This window comes from Heterodontus francisci, chromosome 2, assembly GCF_036365525.1.
Source record: "Heterodontus francisci isolate sHetFra1 chromosome 2, sHetFra1.hap1, whole genome shotgun sequence".
In the NCBI taxonomy this organism is placed as follows: domain Eukaryota; kingdom Metazoa; phylum Chordata; class Chondrichthyes; order Heterodontiformes; family Heterodontidae; genus Heterodontus; species Heterodontus francisci.
In genome coordinates this window covers 43,047,846-43,073,352 of record NC_090372.1, presented here as the reverse complement: position 1 = coordinate 43,073,352, position 25,507 = coordinate 43,047,846, and the positions used below count along the sequence as shown (strand labels likewise).

Here is a 25,507-nt window from a genome sequence, read left to right as displayed (position 1 = left end):
AGATATTACATTTATTCCCTCATCTAAATCATTAATATATTTTGTGAAAATATTTTTAAAAAATAAAATGGATGGAAAATCATGAGCACTGAGCCCATGATCTCCCAATATGCACAACTGGGGAACTCTGCCAGTCATGCAAACACAAAAAACTATTTCCTTTGAGTCATCGTGGCTTAGAAAATGATTATATCTACATATAGTAACATAGAAGTAACATGTAGTGTCACTTATTCACTTTAATTTGTTTATTCTGAGTCATAGAGTCATTTACGGCACAGAAGGAGGCCACTCGGCCCATTGAGTCTACGCCAGCTCTCCAGGCAGCTATGTAGTCAGTCCCCCGTTCTGGCTCAATTCCCATAGACCTTCAAGTCTATTTCCCTCAGGTGGCCATCCAACATTTTCTTGAAGTCATTGATCGTCTCTGCTTCCACCACCCTTGTGGACAGTAAGTTCCAGATCATTAACAAACTGTCAGAATTGAATTTCTATCGGAGGAGATAGGATGTTGAACTCTGTGTTTGTGAAGCAAACTGCCAGTGGGCATTCTATCTTGTGTCTGCCCTCATCTACAGTTGTTTTCATTGTTTTCATGTGATACACACTGAACTCAGAGCCCTCACTATATCATCCTCATGGATCAGACCATGATGAGGTCTTTGACCCCTATTTGCAAAGGATGGTTTTCTACACAAATCTCATTTTGCTGCACAGTGTTTACAGAATTGCACAGAACTGCAATCTAAAAAAAATCTTCTCGGAGTTTCTCCATCAGTCTGTTGGTAACAGAGCATGATGGAGATGACACATATGCTACAACTGGAAATTAAATGAATAATTGTGGTGTTCAAATGACCACAGGTATGGGGTAAAGCCACATATTAGCCCAATTAATTAGAAAATAAAACAGGAAAATGAAATAAAGTGGCAATCAATTCAGTCCTCCTGTCAAGCATTAGTTTGCAGCATAAATGTTACAAAATATAATTTTTTAAACAGTGTTTTTAAACAAACTTGAGGGCAAAATCTAGGCTGACACTTCAGTGCAGCACTGAGTGAATGCTGCACTGTCAGAGGTGCCAGTTTTATAAAGTTTGTAGATGGTACAAAGGTTGGCAAAATACTAGATAGTGATGAGGATAGCTATAATTTTCAGGATGACATAGGCAGGATGTTGAAATTAGCAGAAGCATGGCAGATATATTTCAATGCAAAGAAGTGTGAAGTGATGCACCTTGGCAGGATTAATATGGAATATTATACATTGCACAATTTTGAAAAGTGCAGATGAGCAGAGAACTTGGTGTCCATATACACAATCCTTAAAGGTGCAAGTTCCTAAGATGATTAAAAAAGCTTATGGTTTACATGGATTTATAAATAGAGGAATTGAATATAAAAGTAAAGAGATCAAGCTAGAACTTTATAAATCATTTGTTAGACCTCAGCTGGAGTACTGTGGACAATTCTGGTCACCACACCTGGACAGATGTAAAGACCTTAGAAAGGGTACAGAGGAGGTTTACCAGGATGTTGCCAGTGATGAGTGACTTCAGTTATGAGGAGATCCTCTCCTTGGAACAGAGAAAGTTAAGAGGTGACCCAATAGCGGTTTTCAAGATGATGAGAGGTTTTGATAGAGTAAATAGAGAAAAAGTATTCCCTCTGGTGAATGGATCAATAATTAGAGGTCATAGATTTATAACTATTGGCAAAAGATCTAGAAGGAGATGAGAATTTTTTTTTCACTCAGGGAGTTGTCAGGGTCTGAATATTTTGCCTGAAAAGTTGATGGAAACTGATTCCATGAATAATTTTAAAAGGGAGTTGGACAAGTATTTGAGGATGAAGAACTTATAGGGTTACAGATAAAAAGCAGGGTTGTGGGCCGAAGCATGATTGCTCTTTCGAGGAACCAACACAAGCATGACAGGCCGAATGGCCTCCTTCTGTACTGTAAGCTTCTATGATTCTATGATTGTTTTTTCGCATAGCATTATGGTAATTTAAGAACAATGCAGGAAAATGTACTGTAGGGTGATAGGACATAAGTCCCCACCATTGCTCTGTGGGAAGGTGCTGAGCAAGTGCCCTGCACTTCCTCACAAGGAGGGTGGAACAGCAGAATGGGTCATTAGTTGGGGAATTTATACATCTCCTAGCAGCTAGCAGGGAGCTAAACCTTGTAGCATGTTTTCAGTCTGCCATTTTTCCTGCTGAAAGTGAGCAGGGAACATTAAAAATGGAAAATGAAAAACAAATTACAAGCCAGTTTTACTTCTGAAGGTCCAAGTGGCTGTTCAGACTGTTGGCGCAAATATTAGTTAATAAGTACAAGGAGACAAAAATATGGTTTTCCCACTTCATTCATAAATTGAAGTTGAATGGCTGATATGATTTACCTAAAAGATTGAAGTAGTTTGATTCCTTAATTTAGCTATTTATTTGAAGTGAAAATGTATCGTATCATTTTTTGCTGATCAACTCATTGGTGTGCAGTAGTCATATTATCTGGAACTTGTGGAACCTGGGGGTTCTCCAGATCTTGTGCCATAATATCGGCAGAAACCTGGAGAAATGGAGTAAATCCACTGTATTTATCACAACAATATTTATATTGTTAATTGCATATTTGATTCAATGAGGAAAGATTGGATAGGTGAGGGTTGTTTTCCTTAGAACAGAGGAGGCTGAGGGGTGACTTACTTAAGGTGTACAAAATTAATAGGAGTTTAGATAGAGTAGACAGGAAGGACCTGTTTCCCCTATTGGAGAGGTCAATTACCAGGGAGCACAGATTTAAGGTGATTGGTAGAAGGATTAGAGGGAACATGAGGGAAAACTTTTTCACCCAGAGGGTGTTGGGTGTCTGGAATTCACTGTCCGGATTGGTGGTGGAGGCAGAAACCCTCAACTCATTTAAAAGGTACCTGGACCTGGACCTGAAGTGCTGTAACCTGCAAGGCTACAGACCAGATGCTGGAAGGTGGGATTAGATCGGACTAGTTTTTTCAGCCGGCATAGGAACAATGGGCTAAATGGCCTCTTTCTGTGCCAAAACTTTTCTATGGTTCTATGGTACTGTTGCAGTTGTCCATGTTGCCATCTGTTTTAGCTTTGCCTTATCAAAACAATTCCTGAAATGATAAACCCCCGAATGTGCGCATGTCTTTTCATAAAATATTGTAAAGTTCACCCTTTTTCTTGAGAAAGCAGTAGTGGATTTCATTTTTGGTGCCAATGGTGAGCTAGGCTCATTTAATAGAACTGTTATCAATAGCTTTGTCACGAACTGGTTAATTTTAAGGATTTACCCTACTAGGAGTTTTGTATCGTCAGTCAGTGGTAACATCTGCTACCTGTTGCACCATTTCCTCTTAGCCACAGCCTGCTTCCTGTTACTAATTGTACTTGGACATTTGTCACTTTAAGTTGGGCATGTTGTTCAGTAAAGATATGACTAATGTGAATCTTGTGCAACACATGCTGATGAAACTCTCTCGTACTCTCTGAGGCCTTCCTGCTATCATACATCAAGCCACATCCTAGATGTTATGCCTAGTTGAAGATGTCAGGGAGGTTCCTAGTGATTATTGCAATCCAACTTGAGAATATTAACAAGTGTTAGGAATGCATTTAAAAAAAAAGCAAAAAATGTTTAACCAGAGGAAATAAGCACTTAAATAGAATTAGGTCATATTGGGGATTAAACAAGGAGCTGGTGAGTGAAAATGAGCTGCAACGGGGAGCAGATAACAGGAAGAACATGGAGGGAGTAGCAGATTGATTCTACTTGTGAATTACTTTGTCTTTCATATCCTGTTTAGTGTACAAGATTGGCTCTGATGATGAGAATGCCCGTAGGGTCTACACTGTAAAATATATAAAGTAACACCAGTGCTATCAGAGGCACTGAAACCCTTGGCAGGGCCTTTCCCCTTGGTGCCTCTAACCATTTTAAACCACCAGTGTCAAATGTAAACAGCTTTTGCAAATGTCATGTGAGTTACATTGTCATCTTGCCTCTGGGCTGCAGCCAGGTTGACCCTTCAAACTGTCTGTAGTTTCCAGTAATCTAGACCTGCACAGACCTTTCCCCAACATTAAGAAAGGTCCCAATCAGACTGGCAGTGTTGAGATTTGATGTGCGATAAGCTGTCCATTGCTGTTGCTGAATGTGGCCCACAGCATAACTGGGCACATCTGGCAGGAAATGAACTTTGTTCTATACAGAACCACCTCCATTGGATTTAACAGTGTATCAAACTGACAAAAGTGGAAAACAATTTCCTATTGGATAGTCAGCAAGTGAAATTCACCAGGCCTGTCAATAGTACTTAACTAAATTTTAATTGACAGGGAAACCTGAGAGGCATCTCATGCTCTTTTTCTAATAGTGCCACCTGAGAGGGCAAACGGGACCTCAGTTTAGCATCTCAGCCAAAAGACGGCACTTCTGACAGTGCAGCACTCCCTCAATGCTTCACTGGAGTGCCAGCTTAGATTTTATACAAAAGGCCCTGAAGTGGGACTTGAATATGCAACCTTCTGACTGAGGGGGTGGGGAGTGGTGGTGGTGCGAGTGCTACCACTACACCACAGCTGACACACAAAAAATAGGCCACATAATGTTAGTGAAAAACCAGTGGTAATGATACTGTTCTCCCAAAACATCTTCCTATAACTTCAGAAGTTTTGAATATACATTGAGTCTTCTCTATTGGCTGTATTCTGTGTTTATGATCGAAGGCCAATTTGAGTTGAACTGCACTATTATTTATATCTACCTTACTGATGTGGAACTCCAGCCTTCTCACATATCGTTCTATTGCTTTGATTTGCTGCAATAAGAAACAAATGTATCATTAGGTTCTGCAACCAATAGTTGGTTAGTGATAGTTAGCACTGATCAGTTGGTTAATAATCTAAGCATCCTTGAAACCAAAACAAGAGCAGAAAACGAACTAGAAAAGGAGTAATGGTCATCTGAACATTGCCCCTAGATCTTCATTGCTCAAGTTTGGCTGAAGTATTTCATCATTAAATGTGTTCAGTTGAGCTAAGGCTGCAATATTGACAGTAAATCAATTTTATTTCTTTAACAAAACCCTGTAGCAAGTGTGCCAATAGAATCAAATCACTAACCCAAGTACATATTGTGGGTTTTAAGTACAAAGCATTTAACTAGTTGCATCACTGTAAAGTTCCTAAATGTATTACATTGTTACAGACTCTTTTACTTACATTACTACAATATCCATCATCATCACCTGTCTCCTTAGTTAGTTACATCATTATAGGGGTAATTATGCACTGCCAGCAGGAAAATCATATTCATAGGCAGCACAGGTAGGAAATGGATGCCAGGAACTTTCTGGGGAGGGGGACAGTGGGTGTCTCCTAATTGGCTGCTGCAACTTTTTACAGAAACCACAAGCAGTTGATCTTCCGCCAAAGTTAAGTCGACTGAGTGAGAGAACAATTGAGCAAATTCCCATCACGGGTTGCAATACTGTCACCCGATCCTCCTGCCACAATCCCTGTAGGCACAGCTTCCCATGGGATCTCCCCATGCAGATCTTCGGCTAGTTACGCCATTACAATTCTGCATGCAGTTGTTCCGATGTTGTTCAGTGTAACAAGGGAAAATTTAATACCGGGGGAACCAAGTCACATTGCAGAACCAGTATCTAATGCGGCCTGGTTCTGCAATATGACTTGGTTCCCATGAAGCCAAACAAGACTTAGTTCCACAAAAAAATGGCAACCAGGAATTTCCATGGTCAGAGGCTGGGAATTCTGCAGCAAGCACCCAACTCCTGACTCCTCAAAGCCTGACCTTCATCTACAAGGAGTCAGAAGTGTGATAGAATACTCTCTACTCTACTGGATGAGTAAGGCTCCAACAACTCTCAGGAAGCTCAACATGATCCAGGGCAAAGCAGCCCGCTTGATCAGCACCCCATCCACCGCTTTCAACATTTACTCCCTCCACCACCAATGCACAGTGGCAGCAGTGTGTACTATCTACAAGATGCACTGCAGCAACTCACACGCCTCCTTCAACAGCACCTTTCAAACCTGTGACCTCTTTCACCTAGAAGGAGAAGGGCATCAGACGTATGGGAACACCAACATCTGCAAATTCCCTTCCAAGTCACACACACATCCTGACTTGTAAATATATTGGTGTTCCTTCACTGTCGCTGGATCAAAATCCTAATAGCACTGTGGGTGTACCCACACAAGATGGACTGCAGCGGTTCAAAAACATAGCACACCGCCACCTTCTCAAGCGCAATTAGGGATGGGCAACAAATGCTGGCCTTACCAGCGATGCCCACATCCCATGAAATGAATAAAAACTATGAAGGTTCTCCTGATCAGCTGCTGTAACTTCGACAGAAGTTTCATTCAAGCATTTCAAAGGTTTCCCTTTAAGATACGGGGGCAGACCAGGGCACCCTCCCTGCAACCCCAGAAAATTCCAGGTGAGAATATCATACAGAAGAATTTATTATAGTACTAACCTAAATAAAGTCTCATCCCAAAGAATCATGTTGCATAATGAATGGGTATAATAACAACTCACCTTATCCAGATCATATAATACTCCCTGTGAACAAAGCATATAAAATATTATATGATAACATGTTGTATTCAATTCCCATTTTGTATGAAGTAATTATGACCCTTCCAATGTTTAAGGCCAGAGCTCTGCTCTACGTAAGTGAGTGATGGTTCAGCCCAGACTAGATTTATGTTACTGCTGCAATAAGATTACTGTTGCAAATTTTATACATTTAAATGAGCCATCCACAGTGGCATTCTATTATTTTAACAGCAGCAGAAAGGAATGCTTCCAGTAAAAGACAAGAAGTAAGATCCAGGAACTGGCAGCATAGGGAAAAAAAACATCCTGAAGATCTTGTCTGCTGGATAAGAGCGGCTGAGTGGTGATCTTAGCAGAATGGTGTCACATACAAGAACTGTGATAACATGGTTTGACATGGTTTATATCTATTGTATGTCCATATCAAAGAAAATGTTCCCTAAAATACTTTTGTCAAGAAGACAGCATTCCTTTCAAAAATGACAATGGATACATCAATGGCTCTGTGGGTAAATGCACCACACTGTATCATACTGAGGTTCAATCTCTGGTCTGTGCTGAGTTAGCTAATCTTGCTATGATTACAGTCGGGCTACAATTGGCCTTGAAAGGGTAGATTAGGTAAGGTTTCCACTCCTGATCACTATCCAGTGGCCTCGGCTGCAAAGCGCTGGGCTTGGCTGTGGTGCCCTCCATGGTTGAATTGCCCATTAACACTCTTTTTCTAGATCTGTATGTGAATAACAGTCATTTTGACAAATTAGTGGATGCCTGATAGAGCTTGTGAACTGCCCCCCTCCCCATCTACCGCACCCCCTGCCGCCCCCGCCCCCGCCCCCCAGTAAGAAGTCATTGATTTCAAGCAACAAGGAGAGATTTATTTTAAATCAAGAATAGAAAAGCCTTAATTTGGATTTCTCACTACAGTTTTGAAGAAATATAAAGGTGGAGTTTTAGCAGTGCTGTTCCCAGGTCTTCTTGATTGCCCGATCCTATACCATGCATACTAGTGGCAAGGCCTTGCTGTTAGTGTGAGCAAAATCCAAAAAACTGTTTTACCCAGAAGACGCCACTGCCAGTTAGCACCATTGCAAACAGTAAACAGCCAGTGTTATATCAGTTACATTTACAAATGCTGGAATGGGGCCCAATGACCTCCACTAGAATTACCTTCTCCCTATCTGTTACAGTGTGTGGTTTTAAACAACAGTTACTGCAGCTTATTCAATGACTAAAGAAAAGCATAGTATGGAAAATTCATTTCACAGGTCAACAAGAACAAAACCTGCCCATGAGCCTAGTTGCTGATATTTTCCAAGTCATTAGCATGGTAAATTCTGTAATCCCATGCTCAAATAAATAAGGATCAGAGTTAAAGCTAGAATATTGTAGCCCCATTTCTCCAAGCCATGCTCCCTGTGATTACAGCTGCTCATTGGGATTGCAGAATTACCCCAATACTTCAGTAACAATCCAGTTGCCTTTTCCTGAAAAGTGGGGGATTAATTTGGCTACAAACAAATCAAATTAAAATAAATGGAAAACACAGAATTAGCATAATAATTCATCATTTACTTAATAACAGGGAATGGCTCGCCCATACAGTAAACTCAAATAAGATACCTATGTTTTTCTCCTTTAATTGACAAATAAAAAGTGCTGCATTTTTCTTCTACTATGATTGACTTAATAATATTTAATATTATCCACTTTATTTCAATAATTTCTCTATTAATAGGCAATGAATATTATGATTTTCCAACAACAAGATTAGGGATCTCTACACAATGTGTAGAGGAGATATAGATTTTCACAGGATCTTAACCTTTCATCAATTTGTGTTGTCCAAATACACTTTTATAATGTCACAATGTGTAAGGGTTTGTAAACCTGTGAATAAAAAGAGAGGCTGTTCAGCTCGCTTGAGAGTACAGAGATTAAATGCTCTGTGTCCCATGTTCAATTGTTGGTTTGTACTGATCTCACATGGGATGGTGGTGGGCCACTACAAGTGGACTCAATATCCTTTGTGTGGGGAGGAGGGATAAAATCAGCCAGATTCTGCATCTAGTTCCTCTTCGGGAACCAATATTAAAACATGTGTGTGTGTGTGTGAACATTGCATGAGGACAGGATAGGATTTGACTGTTAGGTCCCCATGGATCAATACTCTACCAAGTATTCATTGGCTAGATTCGAACATGCAGAATTATACGCTTCTGAAAGAATTAACAATTTCAGGAGCTGGGGCCTGGGGGCGGGGGAAGTGGAAAACGGACTTCATGCTTGCAGCACCCAGTTTCATATTAAGAGGAAAAACTGGAAATTTGAAGTAAAACCAGAAAATGCTGGAAGAAAAAAGCAAGTCTGTTAGCATCTGTAAAGAGAAGTAACAGGCTATGACATTTGGTTTTGATGAAGGGTGCACAGCCAAAAGATGCTAATCTTTCTTTTCTCTCTACAGATACTGACTGGTCTACTGTGTCTTTCCACCACTTTCTGTTTTCATTTTGGTCTTGGTTGGTTGGATTCCCACTTACCAGTCTGGAATTGCGCTTCATATCTCTCAGCTGGGCAGTTAACTTGTCCAGCTCTGCTTGATGCATCTCCAGGTACTCACTGTTTAATAACAGAAGAGAAAGAGTTGGAACAGAGCATGATTTATGTGTAATGGCTGCATCACATTTCAGCCCCTTTCTTAGCATCTGCTTTCAATTAAATCGTGTTGTGCATAATGTATTATTCTGCTGCTCAGGTGGAGCTGTCAGTAACCTGGTCCCATGGTCTAATGGCTATGAATAGGCACATATTCAGGTTAATTTAAAGGCTAATTGCTTCTTGGTATATCCTCAGTCACTTAGAGGATAATTGATCCTCTATGGATGGGCCGGTATTTCTAAGTAACTGGCTCTCCTCCAAAGACAGGCAACCCCACACAAAATAGTTAATTTGTTTTGTGACCGTGCAATTCAAAAATGTTACTTAGCATGACAGACCTGACAACAAACAGAATCTATAATTGGCAAAGTTCAATCTTGAATTCATTAGTTTGGGGATTTTGAACATTCACAAATTCTTACATTAATCCTTTCTTCAGAGCCTCATACACTTCGTCCATTCGCTTTGGCTGCACGTCCTTGGGTGTGCAGTTGTTCTTATAGGACGAAGGATTCATTTTCTTTAGTTTTCCTGGCGGTTTTTTGAGGGCTCCGTTATTTCCAATGAAGGAGTGACACCTGTAGGGAGATTACGTCAGTGAAATGAACTGAAAGGGAGCAGTTACAAACAGCACAAATCCAAATGCACTGCCTAATTTTTCCATGTAGTCACAGAATAACAGAACCACAGAACCGTTACAGTGCAGAAGGAGGCCATTCGGCCCATCATGTCCACCCTGGCTGTCTGAAAGAGAGTAATCCCACATGGTGATTAGGCTGGATTTTGTTATCCTGATGGCAGGTTTCATGGCAGGGATGGGGGGGGGTGCCAGAGAACCGGCGCAGAATCCCCCGCTATGGAACCTCATGCCAGGAATCCCGGTTCCAATTCTCCCAGGGGCAGGATAAGCTAACAATGACCTTCCACCCAGAAGCCAAATAAGGGCCTCCTCCTACTGCAGCTGGGATCTTACCAATGGCAGGGGGGCCTCCGCTGCACGGGGAGGTCGCCCTGGAAAACAAAGCACTTCCTTGCAGACCTGGGGGAGGGTGGGTCCCTCCTTCGGGGGCAATCTGTGGCCCATGGAGGACCCCCACTGGGAACAAATGTACCTCCCAGGACCACCCTCCCCCTGGTCCAAATGCCCACCCAACCTTTAGACTTCCGGATTGGCCCCAGCGACCCCGCTTCACCTTCCTGTTCTCTAGGGTTCCTGTGCTGGGCCGAGGTCCAAGACCTTTGCAGTACCGGCAGTGGCCACGGCTCCCAGTGGCACTGCCAATACTGCTGAGCTGCTGACCCTCTGATTGGCTGGCAGCTTTTGGGGGCGGGGATCCCCATCCCTATTAAGTCTTCAAAGGGACGGGGTTCCCACCTCCTTAAACTTTGACCCCAAAAGACTGGAGGAGCACTCCGGGGGTCTGAAAAAATATAGCGGCAGAGCTCCCCCTGCCTTTTTGGCCTGGTGGCAGGAGCCCCGCCTCCTGCACAAAATCTAGCCCTGTATTCCTTATGGTGAATAAAATTTCTTTTTAAAGAACACTCACGTAAGGCTGGATTTTAAGAGCTGTGATCGGCGGTAAGCTCAAAAAATCGGGCCGCACGTCAAAGAGCCGCTGCAATCTTAAAAGTGGCGGCTCATTTAAATAGATGGGGCAGCCTGCCCCCCCAAACCCAATCTCGTGGAGGGGGCGGGTTGTCAGCAATGGCATCAGCTGCCCGTGCGCAGGCACTGGCGCCATTTTTAAAGGCAGCCAGCCCTGCCACCTAATTTAAATTTTTAAAGACAGACCCCTCAAAATTAAATAAATAAATTTCTAATGCCCTTTTCCCGCTTCTCAATAACAATTACATTAACTATTTGCCCTTCCCCACCAAAACACTTACATTTAACATTTGCCCTTTACCCTTCAACCCTTCCCACCATCCCCTACACCCATTCCATTTATTTGACCCCGTTCCCCCTCCCCACACACTGAAAATCTTACCTCATCCTCCCTCCCCGCTAGTGTGGCACCGCCTTTCCCTGGACGGGGATTTGAACACGCGGGAGTGCTGGCCGCCACGCTGAAGGTCGCAGATAAGTGTATGTTAATTCATTCATTTTATTGATTTGAATATTTTAATTGAGGTCCCGTCACCCAGTGGTGGGGGGGCCGCCATGGAGCCTCACCGCCGCCAGAAGGATCGGGCCAGGCCCTCATGGCATCGAGGTCTATGATGGGCCTCACCCAGAGCAATCTTCAGGCATCACTCAACCGCCCCCCCACCCCCCTCACCCCCCCCCCCCCCGCACTAGCACTCAGTACAGCGTTTCACTCAATAGGAAAACATTGGGAATTCACCTATGTAAGTCAGCATGCTCAACCTGCATCCCACAAAATTTTCCAGTTATTAGTTTTAATGCATGGAAAATTGTGATTTTGGAAAATGCTGTTATGTATACTGACCTCCACACCTGAGACCCTGCACTGGGAATGCTAACTCATTAAATGTGCCTCTGTTGTCCCATTGACTAACAACTGGAGCAGGAGAGGCAATGCGTGTTGCCTCACACATGGCTGCTGCATTTGTAGGGAGAGAATTGCAACTTGTTAAAAAGATCTTGTCAAGCTCACAGTTTGGCTCACATGGCGTGTAGCAATCGTGGCACTGAATCAGAAGATTGCAAATTCAAGCTACAGTCTAGGACTTGAGCATGCAGTGTAGCCTGACACTTCAGTGCTGTACTGAGGGAGCACAGCATTGTTTGGCAGTTGATAGGTAAATTGGCCATTAGCAATTGCCCCTAATATAGGTAAGTGGTAGGGAAATATAGGGACAGGTGGGGATATGGGAGGAATATGGAATTAGTGTAGGATTAGTATAAATGGGTGGTTGATGGTCGGCACAGACTCGGTGGGCCGAAGGGCCTGTTTCAGTGCTGTATCTCTAAACTAAACTAAACTAAACCCCTTTACATACAAACATACGAACATACGAATTAGGAGCAGGAGTAAGCCACTCGACCCTACGAGCCTGCTCCGTCATTCAATAAGTTCATGGCTGAACTGATTACTCCACATTTCCACCTACCCCCGATAACCTTTCACCCCCTTGCCTATCAAGAATCTATCTACCTCTGCCTTAAAAATATTCAAAGACTCTGCTTCCACCGCCTTTTCAGGAAGAGAATTCCAAAGACTCATGACCCTCTGAGAGAAAAACTTTCTCCTCATCTCTGTCTTAAATGGACAACCCCTTATTTTTAAACAGTGACCCCTAGTTCTAGAATCTCCCACAAGGGGAAACATCTTCCCTGCATCTCCCCTGTCTATCCCTTTAAGTATCTTGTAGGTTTCAATGAGATCATCTCTCATTCTTCGAAACTCTAAAGAATAGAGGCACAGTTTCCCCAAACTCTCTTCATAGGACAGTCCCGCCATCCCGGGAACAAGTCTGGTGAACCTTTGTTGCACTCCCTCTATGGCAATAATATCCTTCCTAAGGTAAGGGGACCAAAACTGCACACAGTACTCCAGGTGCAGTCTAACCAAGGTTCTATACAATTGAAGCATGACTTCACTACTCCTGTACTCAAATCCTCTTGCGATAAAGGCTAACATACCATTAGCCTTCTTAATTGCTTGCTGCACCTGCATGTTAGCTTTCAGTGACTTATTGACAAGGACACCCAGGTCCCTTTGTACATCTACATTTTCTAATCTTTAACATTTAAGAACTACTCTGCACATCTATTCCTCCTACCAAAGTGGATAACCTCACATTTTTCCACATTATATTCCATTTGCTACATTCTTGCCCACTCACTAAGTCTGTCCAAATTCCCTTGAAGCCGCTTTGCTTCTTCCTCACAACACACATTCCCACCTAGTTTTGTGTCATCCGTGAACTTGGAAATACTACATTTGGTCCCCACATCCAAATTATCAATATATATTGTGAATAGCTGGGGCCCAAGCACTGATCCCTGTGGTACCCCACTAGTCACAGCCTGCCAATGCGAGAATGACCTGTTTATTCCTACTCTCTGCTTTCTGCCTGTTAACCAATCCTTAATCCATGCCAGTATATTACCTCCTATCCCATATGCTTTAATTTTGCTAACCAACCTCCTGTGGGGGACTTTTTCAAAGGCCTTTTGAAAATCCAAGTATACCACCTCCACTGACTCCCCTTTATCAATTCTGTTAGTAACATCCTCAAAAAACTCCAACAGGTTTGTCAAACATGATTTCCCATTCATAAATCCACATTGACTATGCCCAATTAGATCATTATTATCCAAGTGTGCATTTATCACATCCTTTAGAATAGATTCTACCATTTTCCCAATGACTGATGTAAGGTTAACAGGTCTGTAATTCCCCGTTTTCTCTCTCCCTCCCTTCTTAAATAGTGGGGTGACATTTGCGACTTTCCAATCTGCAGGAACTGCTCCAGAATCTATAAAATTTTGGAAGATGATCATCAATGCATCCACTATGTCCACAGCTACCTCTTTCAACACTCTGGGATGTAGAATATCAGGTCCTGGGGACTTATCAACTTTCAGCCCCATTAGTTTCTCCAATACAACCTTCTTACTAATACTAATTTCCTTCAATTCCTCATTCTCCCTAATCCTTTGGATCTCTAATTCTGGGAGATTTCTTGTATCTTCCTCAGTGGAGACAGACATAAAGTAATCATTTAGCTTCTCTGCCATTTCTCTATTCCCCATTATAAACTCTCCTGACTCTGCCTGTAATGGACCCACATTTGTCTTAGCCAAACGTTTCCTTTTTATGTACTTATAGAAGCTTTTACAGTCTGTTTTTATATTTTTTGCTCGCTTGCATTCATATTCTAATCTCCCTTTCTTTATCAGTTTCTTGGTTCTCCTTTGCCGTATTCTAAATTGCTCCCAATCCTCAGGTTTACTACTATTTCTGGCAACTTTATCGGCCTTTTTTTTAAATCTTATACAATCCTTCACTTCCTTTGTTATCTATGGTTGATTGCATTTTCTTTTGGGGTTTTTGTGCCTTGAAGGAATGTATAGTTGATGTAAACTATGTAATAATTCTTTAAAGACTATCCATTGTCTATGTACTGTCATACCTTTTAATGTATTTTCCAATCCACCTCAGCCAATTTGCCCCCAAACCTTCATAATTTCCTTTGATCAAAGTTAACACCCTGGCTTCAGATTGAACTACCTCACTTTCAAACATAATGTAAAATTCTATCATATTATGGTCACTCATCCCTAAAGGTTATTTTACAACAAGATTATTAACTACCCTTTCTCATTACATAATATTAGATCTAAAATAACCTGTTCTATAGTCGGTTCCTCAACATACTGCTCTAGAAAACCATCCCTAACACACTCCAGAAACTCGTCCTCCACAGCATTCATGCTCATTAGGTTTACCCAGTCTATATGCAGATTGGAGTCACCCATGATTACTGTATTACCCATGCTACAATGCTTCTCTAATCTCCTGATTAATGCCATGCCTCACACTACCACTCTGTTTGGTGGCCTATAAACAACTCCTACCAATGTTTGCTGCCCCTTGCAGTTTCTTAGCTCCACTCAAACATTTGCCTACATGACAATATTGGTTGCACTTCAAAAATAATTTATTGGCTGTGAAGTGTTTTCATACATCCTGAGCACACGGTAAGGTGCCTTATAAATGTAAGCTCTTTTTTCCTTCTCATGTAAGGCTGGTGAATGCCACAGACTAAATAACTTTTAGTCATGTGTTTTATATTCGGATTATATGTAATGCTTTTCTTCAATGACTTTTCCTTTTCTCAAGGTGAAATTTTTGACCTTCTGTACTATGGGCACCAGCTTCCTCCTAGTGTTTTATTTTGATAGTGAATTCTGGCATGCTACTCAGCTTCAAGGGGCATCACATCTTAGCTGGACCTGTCCTCCTCATGTGCATCTTTCCAGAAGAGGTCGGGGTGGGAATCCAACCGATTTTTGCTCTCCTTTGTCCAGGGGCACTGTGGCTGTACTGACTGAGATCAGTTAACTCAGCATGGGCCAATTACTGAACCTGGGACCTTTCTGGCCTGTATGGCTTAGTCCCATACTAAGATCTACTCAATGAGTCATTGGGAAAGCTACAGTTAGAAAGATTGTCGAGACAGCATAATATATGCATACGTGAAAAGAATTGACATCACAAAATCAAGATGCAATGTGGGGGTGGTGGAGTTTGCAGGTGTAGTTTGGGAAAGATGATGGCTGAGTTTGGGAAGGGAATGAGTTTGGGAAGGCGGCACAGTGGCGCAGTGGTTAGCACCGCAGCCTCACAGCTCCAGGGACCCGGGTTCGATTCCGGGTGCTGCCTGTGTGGAGTTTGCAAGTTCTCCCCGTGTCTGCGTGGGTTTTCTCCGGGTGCTCCGGTTTCCTCCCACAAGCCAAAAGGCTTGCAGGTTGATAGGTAAATTGGCCATTATAAATTGTCACTAGTATAGGTAGGTGGTAGGGAAATATAGGGACAGGTGGGGATGTGGTAGGAATATGGAATTTGTGTAGGATTAGTATAAATGGGTGGTTGATGTTCGGCACAGACTTGGTGGGCCGAAGGGCCTGTTTCAGTGCTGTATCTCTAATCTAATCATGACAGAATGAAATTGTTTGGCTCAATAATGATGTGCCACCAAGCTGGGAAAAGAACGATGTGCATTTATAAAGTTCCTTTCATCTCTCGGACTTCTCAAAGTGCTTTATAGCCAATGAAGTACTTTTAAAGTGCAGTCACTGTTCATAATATGGGAAACGTTTCTTGAAGGAAAATAACCCTTTTTTAAAAAGAAGCTGAAAACAAGTAGGCAACATCAAAGTCAGACTGGGAAGAGGTACAACAGAGACAGTTTGGGATGGGTTGGAGAAAGATGACATTAGGATGGGTTGTAGCAGGGTAAAGATCAGACTATCTTTAAACCAACAATACAAACAACGGCAGTACTCTCTTAACATGATGGGTTGCATTAAAATGTAAGCAACACATTGGATACAGGCCCAACGGGAAATACTGTCAGTCTGCTAAATGGGTAAAAGATATTCTGTATCATTGGGCTGATGGCCAAACTGTTTTGGCTTACTGCTGCTATGATTTCTCTAATACTGAGTAGCTAACTTCCATTGGTTTGGATTTGACTCAGCCTTTGTGAATATGAAGTGAGAGAGTGATTTATTATCTACACTAAAGAGTTACTGATTTTACACACACACATGAACAGATACAATCGTGCTAATGTGGTGAATCGAGCTGGCAGAATTTTCCAGGATTATGCACACTATCTGCCACTGACATTCACTGTGTGCTCAGAACATTGAGCTCCATCAAAAGAAAAGGCTACTAATAAACTGTGTCTTTGGCCAACAAACCAACTCTAAGAGTAAGTCTCTTTTTCTAGTAGTGAATCTCTCATGGTCATTCACATTGAACAAACATACATGTAATTGGATTTTCTTCCTGTTAAAGAGTGGGGTCATTGTATCAGGGTTAACGACGGATTCATGTTCTGAAGCCGATGGGGATAGCATCCTATGAAAACACCCCTGCAATCCCATCCTCTATCCAGATGTTGTATGCTGTTCTCTCTCCCCAGATGCTGGCTGACCTCTGAGCATTACCAGCATTTTCAGATTTCTAGCATCCGTGGTATTTTGCTTTTGTGATTGAATGCTTGTTCTGTGATAAGTGCTACCTTTACAGCTTTGGCACTTGTACAGCTTTAGTGACTTGTGCTTCTTGTGCATTGCTCCTTCCCTTCTTCCCACTATTGGCACTCTTTGAAATGACCTATCCTTAACCCCTCTGGCCATACACTTTTCTATCCCCCTCTAAAATGCAAGGTTTTTGTCACCTCTTAACCTCTTCCTTCTTGGATTGTTGGTGTATTTTCTTCATGTCTCTGTGGGGCTTAGGTGGGGTTGAGAGGGAGATTGGGGAATGGAGTGGTTGACTGCAGGGCCCAGCATTTCATGCAGAGCTGGGAGCAGCAGTAGAAGCAGCAACGTGTGTGTGGGATCGGAGCTGAGAGAGGATCAGCCAATAAAGGGGTAAAGGGAAATCTGGATACCTTGCTGTGGATAAATAGTGAAAGATTGTATAGGGAACATGGAGATGGAGACCAAGAATTCTCACCAGGAGCTCCTAGGAGGAAGCTAGAAGAGAGCTATACGACTATGTAATGCATGTGGATATTGAGACAGAAACTAGGGGCAGGATTTTGCCCTTTGGGTCGGGACCCTGACATTGGGGTCAAAGCGGGTCAGAATCCCACACTGTATGGGGAACAGTCACCAGGCAGTGATTTTCCCCAATTGGCCAATTAATGGCCAGAGGGCTGGCTTGCTATCATAGCTGGAGGGCTTCTTATTGGAAGAAGCAGCAGGCTGCCTTTTCAGGTGAGAAACAGAGGGCGCCTCAAGATGGAGGCACCATCTATCCAACTTTTTAAACTTTTAAATAAAAAATGTCCTCAACAAATGGGCCAACATTGCGGAGCGGGTTTCACAGGGCAGCCTCTGGCTACAGCTAAAACCAGGTAGGCAGAAAGGGCCTCAAAGCCTGCCTGGAGCATTCGCCTGTTGCTAGCACCCCCACCCCCACCACCAGTCGGCCTCTGACAATAGGCCTTAATAGGCTTTTAAGGACCCTTATTGGCTACTCACCAATTGCGGACGAGTAACCCTGTCACCCCACCATTCCAACTCTGTTCAATGGCCCAGGGGCTGGATAGTGCTGGCAAACAGGCATGCCAGCTGGTGGTGTGAAAATCTGCACCCGCCCACCTCTGTGCTCGCCATAATCAGTGGCTAAAAATCCAGCAAACTTTATTTACAGGGGAATGGAATTAGTATTTGAAAAGGAGAAATATAGAAGTATCTGAGGTTAAAAAAGCATATTATTCGGATTATCACTGGTTAGGCCTCAGCTGGAGTATTGTGGATAATTCTGGGCACCACATTTCAGGAAAGATGTAAAGACCTTAGAAAGGGTCCAGAGGAGGTTTACCAGGTTGATTTCAGGGATGAGGGACTTCAGTTATGAGGTGAGCTTCGAAAAATTAGGACTGTTCTCTTTGGAACAGAGAAGGTTAAGAGGTGACCTGATAGAGTTTTCAAGATGATGAGAGATTTTAATAGAGTAGATAGAGAAAAAATCATTCCCACTGGTGAGTGAGTCAGGAACTGGAGGTCATAGATTCAAAATCATTGGCAAACGATCTAGAGGGGAGATGAGGAGAAATTTTTTCACTCAGAGTGGGCCAGGGTTAGCAGCAGTCTATCTGAAAAGGTGGTGGAAGCTGATCCCATAAAATATTTCAAAGGGAGTTGGACACTTGAGGATGAGAAACTTGCAAAAAGTGGGGATATGGGACTAAACACAACTGCTGTTTCAAAGAGCCAGGCCAAATGGCCTCCTTCTATGATTCTACAATTCTATGAGCTCAATGAACACTGCTTTCATCCCTCTGTACATAAGGGACACTTAAAAAAATGGAAACTGCTTCAAACAAAAATACAGTGAACCTGCTGGGCACACATCAATTTAGTTTCACACTCATTTCTGCATTAATGCAACCGGTGCAAACCAAGCTTTTTAGGTTTGGACTGAACTGGACTGCGCTGCTGTCTTTTAGTTGCTGTCTTTCCTGAATACTTTGCTTTAGCATCAGAAATTCAGCTGTCAAAGACCAGTGAACCGAGCTCTGTATATGTGTTTAAATGTGAAGACAGATTCCTCTTATTACAGAACAACAATTAGACCATAATGCACCTACCTAGATCGTCTTTCCTGCTGTGTACTGAAGCCAGCAAAAGATTGACTTCTAATGATACCATTAGGCCCACCTGGGGAGGAGGGTGATCCTACTGACATGACGTTCGGTAACCCAGAGGAGATTTCTGTTTAAATAAAAAAAGAAAGAGAACTGAGCAAATCTTAAAGCCACAGTACTTTCAAACAGACAATCTTTTCGAGAGCTTTCAAAGAACAGTGGGTGACGTTTGTTTAAAGAAATCTGAACTGCTGAGACAGCAAATGCATAAGCAAGGAGCAAGTGGGTAAGATTAAGAGAATGTGAGAATTGCATGAGTTATATAGGATAAGGGAAGGGACGAGCAAAAGAACAAGTGAGAGCGAGCATGACAGAGCGAGTGAAAGAAAAATGGGATACATGTGTGAATGGGAGAGTTCAAGAGACTGAGGGCTGGATTTTACGGTGGAGTCGGCCTCCGACGTAAAAGTCGGTGGTGAACCCGCTTCCACCTTGCCAGGGTATCCGTTCTGTATTTTACGGGTCCCCAGGCATTAATTGCTCGGAGGCGGGACTTCCACCCGCTTGAGGTAGGAAGCCCTGCCTAATAGAGCTGCCGGCCAATCAGAGGGCCGGCAGCTCTTAGACCCAGCAGCATCACCGGGAGCGGTGGCCACTGCTGGGACTACAGCCCAGCGTGAACACAGGTTGCCTTGCTGTGGGTAATCGGTCGGGCCCCGGTGAGGCACTCTGTGCCCGATGAGCAGGGCCCAAGGGCCCACCCCCCCACCCCCAGGACACTGATAAGCCGCATGCTTTTCCCAGGCAGCTTTTCCCGGCTCCAGGATGCCCACTTGCCATGTGTAAAATCTGCATGGAGGCAGACGAAGGCCCTTAAGTGGCCGTTGAGTGGCCATTTAAGGGCCTTGATTGACCTGGGGTGGGCAGGCTGTTTCAACACCCCCCCCCACCAACGCCCTATGTAAAGGGAGGCAGAGGCGGGGGCGGGTCGGGAAGGCCTCCCAGAGCCTCCAGCTCCATTTTACACTACCCCACCCCCACCCCCGCCACCATCCGGCTCATTGGGGTGGCATAAATTTCCGCCTGAATGTGAGATTGGTGAGATATTGTATTATAACATCATGCAGCAAGAGATGAGCTTCAATTTGGTGCTAGGCCAACTTATTAGAAGAAGTCCAAACACTTTCAAATTTATGTTTAAGGTTTGGAATAAATGAAGAGAAATCATGAGATAATTGGTTGACAAAATGCAAAAGAAATGTGTGACATGGCAGCTACTGTAAAAATTGGATTAAAATCCACAAATTCCGTAAAAATATGAAAAGAGTTAAATTGAGGTTAGGAATCTCTAATTTGACAGGCGTCCCACTGATTTTACACATCACTATGAAAATTTATACTTTTTTTTCATGAGGCTGTGTTAGTCAGCGTTAGTTTCTGAAGCCTTCATTCATGCCATTGTCACCTCCAGACTTGACTATTCAATGGTCTTCTGGTCAGGATCCCACCTTCAACCCACCCCACTCCCCTTCCAACTAAATAAACATCAGTTCATGGAAATTATACTGTTGTATCCTATCCCACACCAAGTCCTACTCACCTATCAACCCTGCCATCGCTGAACCACATTGGCTCCTGGAACCGTAAAGCCTCAAATTTCAAATTCTCTTCCTTGTGTTTAAATCCCTTCATGGGTTCACCGTTCCCTATCTCTGTAACTTCTAGCTCTACAGTAACCCCTCCAAATTCTCCATTGCTCTGACTCTGGCCTGTTGTGCAACCTCTCTCCCTTTGTCTTGCCACTGGCACCCTTGTCTTCAGCTCTGGAATTACTTTTCTAAACTTCTTAATCCCCCACCCCACGACCCTCTCCTCCTTCCAGAGCCTCTTAGAAATTCCACTTCTTTGACCAAACGTTTAGTCAGCTCTTTTTGTCCACTTTTCGATTACATCTCTGTGACTTGCTTTGTAATGTTTTTCCACTGCAAAGGTACTACATAAATGTAAGCGCTATTGCAGCTGTAAATTTCCCCTCTCTGGCCACACTTCTGGAGGAAACTTACTGACAGTCTTTCCTACAGTGTTGATTTTAGAATGTTATGCTAAGAATAACGCCTGAGCATATTGCCCTGTTTATTTTAGCGTGGAAACCTGCTGCTTTAAAGCAAGAATGTAACACAATACAGTTTGTTATCTCTTACAACTGAAACTTAGTTTCACTCTTGGATTCACTGTACTTGATACACAGCTGTTTTTATACATATAACATTTAATATTCTATAAAGCTCACACTGAGTGCACAGAAAGGACTGTTCTTTTGATGACGGGGAATAGAAGAACTTAAAGGATGACCCGCAGTGAGGCAGAAATATCTTTGGACATTATTTGTTCTTCACCCTACCCAAGCCTGACCTTGAGCCTGGAATTGAAATAGCTTAGTGTTGGGTTGCTTGGCTGCCGATCAATGTTCCCTCTAATTTCTGTTAGCTATCCACAGCTGGCTTGTAGCACTGCATGGTCCCTTTAAGATTGCCGCACAGCCGTGCATGCGCGCATCTTAAAGGGAACATTGATTGTGCGGCCTGTTTGTTCCTTGTGCAGTATGTCCCAGGTTGCTGCACAGCTGTGCACCCAAGCAGCTTAGAGGGAATTCTGCCAATCACTGATGACATGACACATTGGTGATATGCACAAATGTTTTGATAACTCTGTGTATACCGTTCTTGCAAAGTATTGTGTGAATGAAATATTACATAATTTCACCTTCCATCTGCACCTTCTAACTTTCAGTTTAAGAACTTTGCTTTCTACCCCATTTATATAGGACCACCTCCAGTGGTTTTTTAATTTTGGCCCAGTTCCCTTGCTGCACACATGCTGGATTCTGCAACAATGCAGCACTGTACATTTTTCTTATTCATTCATGGGATGTAGACATCGCTGGGAAAGACAGCATTTATTGCCCACCCCTAACTGCCCGAAAGAAGGTGGTGGTGAGCCCACTTCTTGAATACAACTGAATGGTTTGCTAGGTCATTTCAGAGGACAATCAAGAGGAGCAACATTGCTGTCGGTTTGGACTCGCATATAGGCCAGACCTGGAAAGGATAGCAGAATAGCAAAATTCCTTCCCTAAAGGACATTAGTGAACCAGGTGTTTTTTTTAAATCAATCTGGTAGTTTCATGGTCACCATCACTGATACTAACTTTTTTTTTTGTCCAGATTTCCCCAGCTGCTGTGGTGGGATTTCCTGGTTATTAGTCCAGGCCTCTGTATTGCTAGTCCAGTAGCATAACCACTATGCTACTGTACCCATTCAATACCAGATTCAGTAACAATGCAGCATTACACATAAGTCAGATTCAGCAACAATACAGCACTGAACAGGTAATAGATTTAGCAGCAATTCAACACTGCATATGTGCCAGATTCAGCAGCACTGCACATGCATAACATTTGTCAACAAAGGGGAACTGCAAATATGCAAAACTCACACATTATAATTGCCCCAAAGTCACAAAAAAAAAACCAGCACGTGCACAGACAGTGCAGTGTTACCCTTGATCATCCTTGTCTAAACTTTAGAACACGTTTACAAACATGTGCTATGAATGGGAAACCCTGTCTGGTAGCCATGTGAACATGGGCAGATGCACACAATTTTGCATTCATTAAAATGAAACGAACTGAAGATCATCAGCAGCACGAAAGTGATCTTCGAATATGCACAACCAGTGGCTGAGACTCACTATCAGCAATCGGCATTTGTAAAAGAGGCTCTTTACAATCTTCAGTCCCATTCATTAACAAATATTTATTCCATTCTTCATTAATACAGCTGGTTTTTGCTACTGTGTGGAGAAAAGTACTTCAGAGATTTTTAAAGAAAGACAAACAAAAGTATGAATTCTCAGTCTTAAATTTGTAACTTGTGCATTTTCTTCCCCTTGCAATTCTGTTCTGTAACTGTATTAAACATAGTTCAGCAATGAAAAACTGTGCGTGTTTAAGACTCGGGCATCAAGTAGAGAACTGTGCACTGCAAGAATTAAAATTAAAAGCTAAGGCATCTATTCAATAATTTTAACACTAAACATTTCCTGAACCCTATTTTTGAGGTCAGGAAGAGGTCAAGTCTGGCCCAGTAATCTCAGTAAAGTTTGTTTGTGAAACTCAATAATTCTTTCACATTACAATATCAGCATTCTGTTGTCAGTTGAATTTATACTCAATGCATCGCCATCACCATCCATCACCATCGATCATTTCACAAAGTGTGCTTTGCGCCAACAATATTTTAAATCAAACTATACCTTAAGGCAGAGCATGCACATACATAAACCAATACAATGGCATGTGAATGCCTCCAGGCTTTCTCTCGGTGCTGACACAAAGGGGTAGAAATTAGTAAGTGTTCCACCTATTTTTCAGGTGTAAAATGGGCATAAGTCATGCCAATTTAGCAGTGGGGCAGCCTGCGCCGAATCTGCACAGTTGTTGATCCCATGCCTAAAATCATGGGGACCATTTTCTAGGCGTCCCGAGCAATGCCTAGAACAGCCATTAGACCTTTTAAGTATATTAATCACAGGCTAATGCTTGTTGAAGGGCTCCTTTACAAAGTTGGTTCCTGATGTGTGGGGCAGGCATCTGGTCTACACTGCTCAAGATTCTTCAGCGCCCTTTCTGACCACCAATTCCAGGTAAGATATCCAAATATCTTCACGCAGTACTGATCTAATCCACCCACTACCCCTGCAGCTGACAAATTGCATCTTCCCATCAACATCAAACATTCAACAACCTGGATGCTCCACTGCACCCTCCCCTGCTCCACGATGCACCCGATCAGCACCCCACCCCCCCACCCTTCCCTCCCAACTACCCTCCCTGCTCCTCCATGTTGCCCCCGCCTATACTTTCGCCGCCATACCCTGAGATGATTCACCCTTGCTAGTGCCAACCCTGGAGGCAAACATCCGTTCCAATGCTGGTGTTAGTTTAGCAGATGATTTAAAGAGAAAAGAGCACAGTCCTAAGACGCAACTGCACAAATCCAACTGTTGCACGCCACTTTGAATGTCTGGTGGCACAGGAATATCGCTCGCTGTTCACGTAATCTGGCAGGTAGGACTAAATCGTAACTATGTACATGGTAATGAGTATTCATGTGATTTAAATTAATGCAAAGCTGCAATCTGCCACTGCGCTGGGGAAAACCCTGGAACACCGCAAACCCGCCGCCAACTTAATTCCTCTAAAATATCCCACTGTCGGAAATCCAAAGAAATAACTCCCACTTGATTACACCATCTCGCATGCCACCAAAGCCACCACGGCGGACAGCATAAAACTCCCCCTATAGTGACTGGAGCAGGTCTTGTCCCAGATGTGAGCTCATTTTATTCCACCTCCCCCATCCCCACCTTCCTCTTTTTCTGGTCGAGTTGACACAATTGCTTTTCTTTCATTTGTTGTGATAGAGCTAGTTTACAATTTTTTTAATCAATTATTTAAGAAAGGTCTCTTTGACACACACCACAAATAACTCACAAGAGTCAATATCAGTCACAAGGTCAGGCTCACAACATTAAATGCAATTATTGTTTTATAGTTTGCACCATGTGACAATGTTAAGCAAGCAGCAGGGAATGCCAGATTAGTGCTACAAGGAGGAGAGATAATGTTAGGACGGTGTGATAGAGCAATTTCACTCCTGTCCTCCCCTGACGTAGCTGAAAACAACAACAACATCAACTTGCATTTCTATAGCGCCTTTAACAGAGTAAAACATCCCAAGGCATTTCACAGAAGTGTTATCAAACAAAATTTGCCACTGAGCTAAATAAGGCAACACGAGGACTGATAGCTTGGTCAAAGAAATAGCTTTTAAGGAGCATCTTAAAAGAAGAGATAGAGGTAGAGGGGTGGAGAGGTTGAAATAGGGAATTGCAGAGATTAGGGCCTACACTGCTGAAGGCCTGCCCTCCAATGGTCGAGTGATTCAAATCAGGATGTTCAAGAGGGCAGAATTGGAGGAGTGTAAAGATCTTGGAATGTTGTAGGGCTGGAGCTGATGTTTGGTTCCACAGCAACCGCCCACCCTTCAGTGCCTCACTCGAGCAGCCAATCTCTGTAAGCCGGATATTACGAGTCCAATCTGCTGGCAGGGAGCCTCATTTAGTAGGCCTTCCACATCAGCAAATTCTGGCATGTAGCCTGTGACGTGCCCTCCCTTTCTTTTAATGGGTGGAATGGCTGAGGGAAGTGTGTTGGAGATATCCTGATATTCCCAGGCTGTAGTTGAGGCTCCCAGCTGACAGCCACAGAATTGGAAAATCAGCCCTTATGTTTAAATGTTGGGGATGGCAGACTATTTGACCATGTTGCCCCCCCACAACCACCCCGCTCAGGCAAACCCTTACACAAG

At 43.0% G+C, this 25,507-nt stretch overlaps 1 protein-coding gene across 2 annotated transcripts in view; it reads right to left on the bottom strand.

Annotated features, from left to right (window-relative positions):
* ripor2 (RHO family interacting cell polarization regulator 2) overlaps window positions 1-25,507 on the bottom strand; it is a 110,472-nt gene that overhangs the window by 57,515 nt on the left and 27,450 nt on the right. The window contains exons 1-6 of one of the 2 annotated variants that reach the window (XM_068057664.1): window positions 19,079-19,168; window positions 11,263-11,341; window positions 9,697-9,852; window positions 9,157-9,235; window positions 6,596-6,619; window positions 4,791-4,844 (exon numbers count right to left, since the gene is read on the bottom strand). In XM_068057664.1, coding sequence (XP_067913765.1) covers window positions 4,791-4,844; window positions 6,596-6,619; window positions 9,157-9,235; window positions 9,697-9,852; window positions 11,263-11,267 — 318 coding nt within the window. In that variant the 5' untranslated portion in view covers window positions 11,268-11,341; window positions 19,079-19,168. Of the gene's footprint in view, window positions 1-4,790; window positions 4,845-6,595; window positions 6,620-9,156; window positions 9,236-9,696; window positions 9,853-11,262; window positions 11,342-19,078; window positions 19,203-25,507 lie in introns of those variants that run through there. The other variant, XM_068057655.1, reaches the window with a different exon arrangement.